Source organism: Neolamprologus brichardi, chromosome 16 (genome assembly GCF_056152115.1).
Source record: "Neolamprologus brichardi isolate AB-2024 chromosome 16, ASM5615211v1, whole genome shotgun sequence".
In the NCBI taxonomy this organism is placed as follows: Eukaryota; Metazoa; Chordata; class Actinopteri; order Cichliformes; family Cichlidae; genus Neolamprologus; species Neolamprologus brichardi.
Window position 1 is genome coordinate 35,639,478 of NC_142119.1, and position 6,342 is coordinate 35,645,819.

The 6,342-nt window shown below is 41.1% G+C and overlaps 1 protein-coding gene and 1 long non-coding RNA gene across 3 annotated transcripts in view; one reads left to right on the top strand and one right to left on the bottom strand.

The window, feature by feature from the left end:
- LOC102792225 (aryl hydrocarbon receptor-like) overlaps positions 1-4,909 on the bottom strand; it is a 33,278-nt gene extending 28,369 nt beyond the window's left edge. For both annotated transcript variants that reach the window (XM_087830116.1, XM_087830115.1), the window contains exon 1: positions 4,440-4,909. In XM_087830116.1, the coding sequence (XP_087686242.1) occupies positions 4,440-4,498 (59 nt within the window). In that variant the 5' untranslated portion in view covers positions 4,499-4,909. The remainder of the gene's footprint in view (positions 1-4,439) is intronic.
- Positions 1,100-6,050, top strand: LOC148098347 (uncharacterized). Its single transcript, XR_015716609.1, has 3 exons — positions 1,100-1,486; positions 5,447-5,535; positions 5,661-6,050. It is a non-coding gene; the product is annotated as an uncharacterized LOC148098347 (long non-coding RNA).
- Positions 6,051-6,342: the final 292 nt, after the last annotated feature.

The window sequence follows — 6,342 nt, forward strand, 5'->3', positions numbered from 1 at the left end:
TGAAAAAGTGAAAGGACACACACACAGAAGAATGTCCAATCATCAGTTTGTGACCTGAACCTCAAGTGCGTTCGGTAGGGATGGGTATCGTTTAGGTTTTATCCGATACCGGTGCCAAACCGGTACTTTTAAACGGTGCTTAAACGGTGCTTAAAGAATGGAGAACACAAAATTGGTCCAAAAACCTCTCATGTTCAGCTGTTTTTTTGTAAAAAGATAACAATGTTAGCCTTTTCTGCAGCTATGGGGCATATATGGTATCACTCTTGGCTGGAAGCAGCTTAAACAATGGAAAAAACACAAACTTTGTCCAAAAACCTCTCATGTTTAACTGTTTTCCACTTTTTCTTTGGTCATTTTAGCCTTTTTGTCCAGGGTGAAGGGAGTATCTGCCATCAAACAAGAAGACAGCCGCATGTAGCTATGACGGTGTTTGCTAGTTCACCTTACATGCATTAATGTAATAACGTGGTTAGCCTACTCAACGTAAATTACACACGAACAACATTAAGCTACTCACGCAGAGAAGAACGGCTGCTGCTGCATCATCATCCTCATCATTTCTGCTACACTGGCAGGGCTAGGGGCCAGGACTCTCCTCTTCGGGTTTTTGGGGGATGTTGCTAACTCCGGGTCGATAACAGGCACCACACCCGCAGTAGATGTGCTCGGTGTGAGGTCTCGCAGCAAGCTATCAAATACGGCACATTTCTCTGCTTTTAAAAAAACGCTATGCGTCGCCAGGTGTTTCATCAGATTTGAGGTGTTACCTCCTTTGACAGCATCACAGTATCAGCTTAAAGCACTTGTTGCAGCTGCTGAGTTTGCATCTTTTGCTGTGAAGTACAGCCAGACTTTGACCGCTTCGCCTTGGACATTTTTAATCTGTAGCTCTGCTCTAAAAGAACGTACGTACCTGGACCCGCCTACTATCCTCGGAAACATAAAATGATTGGCTAGAATCTAAAGTGTATCACAGCTCAGGAAAAAAAAGCACCGAAATGTGCGCTGCTTTTCAGTCTGGTTACTACCGTTTATGTCAGAACCGGTGCCATCATGGCACCAGATACCGGTACCCATCCCTAGCGTTCGGTTTATGCAGCAGGACAATGAAACACACCAAAAAGAAGCTCCACAGGTAGAGCAGGTCATCTGCTAACTGGAAGGTTACTGGCTCAGTCCCTGGCTACTCCAGTCTGCATGCCAGCGTATCCTTGGCCAAGATGTTGAATCCCAAGTTTCTCTGTGATGCATCTGTTGGTGTGTGAATGTGTTTGCACAGAAAAATGTGCTTGGAGGTTTTAAAGTGGCCAATCAAAGTCTGGACCCAACTCTGACTGAGATGCTCAAACATGACCATCCATGCTTGGAAATCCTCTGTGTGGCTTCCTCTTCCACTCCGCTGTGAAAGGCTCATTAAAGCCTGACTACAGTTCACACAACCAGGTGTCAGGTTTAGGGAGCAACTACTTTCACATGTGGCCAGGTAGGTAATGATTCCTTTTTTTCTATAATAAATGTATAATATTAATATTTATTAGATGAAACGACATCTAAGTGTGACAAACAAAACAAAAGAAATCAGGAAGCGTGTGAACAATGTTGCGTTCCAACAGAATAAACTTGGAAAATGCAGAATATTTAAAATAATAGACAATGGCAAAGGAGACTGGCGACATACATGGTAAGAATATGGATAATAAAGCAGATTGTGGATGGACAGATCTGCCGTGGAATCTCCCTGTGCACTGACCACAGCTTTTTACAGTCAGGCTCAATGGCTCCTTTGTGCAGCTGAGCACAGCTGGCCGTGCAGGAAACCTCAGTCCTCACTGCACAGCCCACACTTTCAGAAACACAGACGTCTACACACAGGCCGACTCTTTATTTTGGGATTTACACCGGGAACAGCCCATGCACAATATACCAGATCGGTATAATCAGACGCATCAGACCCACAGTGTTCACTCTCAGCATCTGTGTTTCACAGTTTATGAAGCTGTTTGCACAGGAGTCCCAGAGCTGCAGAGAGAAGATTTTACTATAGTCTGAATACATTAGGAAGGGTTGGCATTGCAGTTTTTTGAAAAGCATCTTATTTGAATACAACTACAGCTGCTCAACATAACTGCAGTTCTATGAATATTTGTGCAGCCCTCTAATTTTCCTCTTGGTTACAGGCACACTCCCAAAACAGTTATAACCAGGAGGTTACGTACAAACACATAAAATGTCACTTTCAGTAGCATTTGTTCAATTCAATGTCTTTTTCTACAAATGTCTGCTATTTATGTAAAATGATGTTTCATGCATCTTTATTACTGTAGCTTAGAGCAACACAGTTATCACTATTTAAGTAACTGGCTTTTGTTAGTAAGAAGAAATAAATCCACTTTTATTGCAGAAATGTTTTACTGTTTGTGTATTCCAACATATTTATCCTTCTGATGTATTAAGATAATTCAGCCCAACCGTGTTACAGTGAAATTAACAGGATTCTAACTCTAAAAGCAGTAGGGGTGGGGGAAAAATGGATACTGTGTAGCATGGTGATATTTTGTTTCTAATAATGTATGGATACAGGGACAGCAGAAATCGATACTTTGTTACAAAAAGGTTTTTGTGCTCTGACTTCAGAGCATGTTGATCCTTTTTCTGAGCAAGAATCCTGACATTCCTTCACTGTCCAAATGTCTTTAACTTGTTTTTGGCAGCAATAAACATGACAGTTTACTTATTTTAATTTAAGACATGTTTTATTTTAATTAAGTTTAAAACTTTTTTATTTAATGTAAAATTATATTTTGTTTTAATTTACTTTCAAATTCTTCAGTTGCTGAAGGGGCTGCATAGTTTTCATAAACTGCATAGTTCAGAATAGCTATAATTGTACCAGATGGTTGATTCAGTTAAGTTGGACTAGACTGTAATACAAACCGTTCAGTTTGTCAGCAATAAAACTGAAATGAGAGAAAGACTGAGTGTGAGACTTTGATATTAGAGAAAATGAATATTGATAAAGTTTACCTTTATGTACAGAATCTGAATATCGCAAAATATTTTTAAAAATTGCAATAATATCGTATCGTGGGATGTGTGGTGATTCCCACCTCTAAAAGCAGTAAGTGTCACCAACGTCTCCCTCACTAATACAGCTAGAGTAAAAGTCATAAACAAGGCTAGTTTATGACTCTAGTATTACCACCTCATTATTAGACTAAACCTGAGTTGGCCCATGTCTGAAAACATGTCGGTTAATGTATCGATGGGTCAACCAGCTGCTATTGTGCACGTTTTAAATTTGCATGTAAGTCTTGGAAGTTGGTATTTAGGAAATTTGACTATATAGGTCACGCTAGTGTAACAATCTGCTGTATAATAAGGTTCACCATAACCATAACCTAACTGTAACCCTGACACTAAAACCACATTTTGAGCCTCAAAAAGGCTTCAAACTTGTGTGTCCTCACAAGTGACTGTTGGTTCTCACAAGTATAGTAGAATGCAGATTTGGGTCCTCACAAAGATAGCTAGACAGGAACACACACACACACAGGGCCTATCACAGCACAATAACCTGCAGGCAGAAACTTGCTTTAACACACAGACGCAGATTTTCATCAGTGCTAAACATCAAGAGCTTACACTAAAAGATTGTCTCGCGTTATTAATGTAATGTGTAACGCACAGAAAGTCACAATAAACAAAAGTAATTGAAAGTAAGAAAACTCCCAATGAAACGATCAGAGGCGGTGGCCTACGCTTCACACATCTGGTTAACAAAAACAGAAGTAATGTCAAAGTCATTTAAGTACCCGCGTGTTCGTGTAACTGCGCATTAAAAGCTAGAAATAAACAATAGTGTGGAAAAGAGCGAGAAAGGCGCACACGGCGCGAGGCCGTATCACATTACAATAACATCAGAGGCTCGCGCTCCTCTTCCTCCACCCCCGCCCTCCCCGCAGCATCGCGTGAGAGCAGCAGCCGACTCTCAAACTTGATTGTGATTAATGCGCGAGGGCAAGATATCCATGCCAGATCCAGCATGGAGGCGCATTCTTAAGGTGGTCCTAAAGGAGGACTCACAGAAACACGCCACATTTCAGCAAACACAACAAGTATACGGCTTTATAATTACACACAGCTGACTCGGCGATAACGGGAGAACACAGTCCACCTTAATTGGTTTAATCTGTCATTTCCACCACTGGTTGATTTCACAACTTGACAGCGAAGTAAGCGAGAGTGCACTTATCAAAGCAAAGCGGTGTTTAACTTCAGTCACCTTACTCGCACAGAGATTTAAAGTGAACTACAAGTTAGTTCCTGCTTACGGCTTTTTGTCCTACCGTCACGCTAACACGTATGGTCATAATGCTGTTATTAACAGCGGTAACTCTGCTATTATTATAAGGTAAACAGTAAAAACAGTAACTTACTGTTTGAGGGCGGGCTTCTTCCTTTTCTTGTTCGCATAGGTCCCCGGGTTTCTCAGCATGGTGTCACGTAATCTCACAGCCTTTACGTTAGAGTAACTTCTCTTCAGCTCGTTCACTCCTCCACTCCGGGGCTTTCATCCATCCGACGGTCCTTTATTTAGCCTGTTGATCCTAATCCCAGGTTACAGACCTGCCGGGGTCCTCGGAGGGCTGCTGCCGCCTTGACAGCTCCCGTTGGCGGTCACTGTTGCTGACCTTGGTCGGCAGCGCAGTGAGGGTTCACTGGGTAGTGCTGGTAGGTTTACTGAGAGGGGAGCAAATGGAAAACTGTTTGGCACAGACGTCCTGTACCGATGTCCAACCCCTCTCCTTTGGATAAACAACGCCGCCTTATCATTATTATTATTACTCAGAGTCACTCGAGTTTTCGTTCTCGCCCTTACACGGGGCGTTTTCAGGAAACGTGTGTACAGGCTGTCGAGGCAGCTTTTTAAGGTGGAATGGACTCGTTGTGGATGTCGAGAACGTTTGCTTTTGTAACATCCACCATGTTTGCGTCTTTTTGAGAAAAAAAAAGTTATTTATTTGAGGTATCTGACCAAAGCGGGTCGTGACGTCATGGCCATGGTGGCAGCATGAGAGCAGTCAATCTGTCCTGGGGTCTGTGTCCCCCTATCGCTCTCTCCCTCACTCACACACACACACACACACACACACACACACAGAGGTGTGTATATTTCGTGTACGCCAGCATGGGCAGCTGCAGTGTTTGGACCTTGAATCTTTGTATTTATGTATTGTGCAAGTCTGAGTAACCATTCCTGGTTTTCACTCTAAGAACTCGGGCAGCACATATCACTTTGATTTTATTAAAATTGAACTTTCTACCTATGTTCATGAGAAAACATTGTCTATTTAATTACTTTTACATTATTTCTGTGACTGCAACCGGTGAATGGACCGTCTGTCAGTGTCATTTTTCAAATGCAAATTTCTGTTTGTTCCAGGTTATCACAGAGTTTTTATGCAGAGTTCAAATCCAACCATAGGGCCTGAAAAATGACACAACAACAGCTGCACTTCCTCTGGGCACAACGTGAGTCAGTCCAGATAAACTACGATTGTTTAAATTCCCAACTTTTAAGCATTAAAAAGCATTGTTAATGACTAGACTGGTACATAAAACCTTGACCAGTTTCTATTTTCATAACCACTGTATAGGGAGTTAATCCACTGGCAGACTGATGTGTACTGGGCTTCATCGTCACTCACTGGAACCACCATACTGAGCCCTAATCACTACGTTTGTGCTGCTGGTGCCTTTAGAGCATTTTAATTAAAATGATTTTACCCAGTTTTTAAAGCTACAGTCTTTTTCCGAAGGGGATTCAATTCATTTTTCACCTCAAAATTCTACACACAATACTCTATAATGACAAAGTTAAAAATGTGCTTGAAATCTTGCATATTTATTCTAAAAATATAACCTGAACTCTGGGCAGGTCCCAGACTTTGGAATAGTCTCCCCTTAAATATTAGATCTGCACAAACACTTGAGCAATTTAAATCATTACTAAAGACACATTTCTATGCCCTGGCTTTTAACACACTACAACCCAAGCATTTTGGTCTTATTTGAATTAGTTTAGTTATTGTTTTAATTCTTTTACTGTCCTATTATTGTTTTTTTACTGTTATTATTGTATTACATTGTTGCTTTTTAATGCCATTTTTATATTGTTAAGCACTTTGTGCAGCATCGGCTGTTTAAAATGTGCTATATAAATAAATTTGACCTTGACCTTAAGTATTCACAGCATTTGCATATTTTGTTTGAGTATCTTTGCCAGCAATTATAGCCTCACCTTCTTTCAGTGTGATGCTAAAAGCTTTTCACACCTAT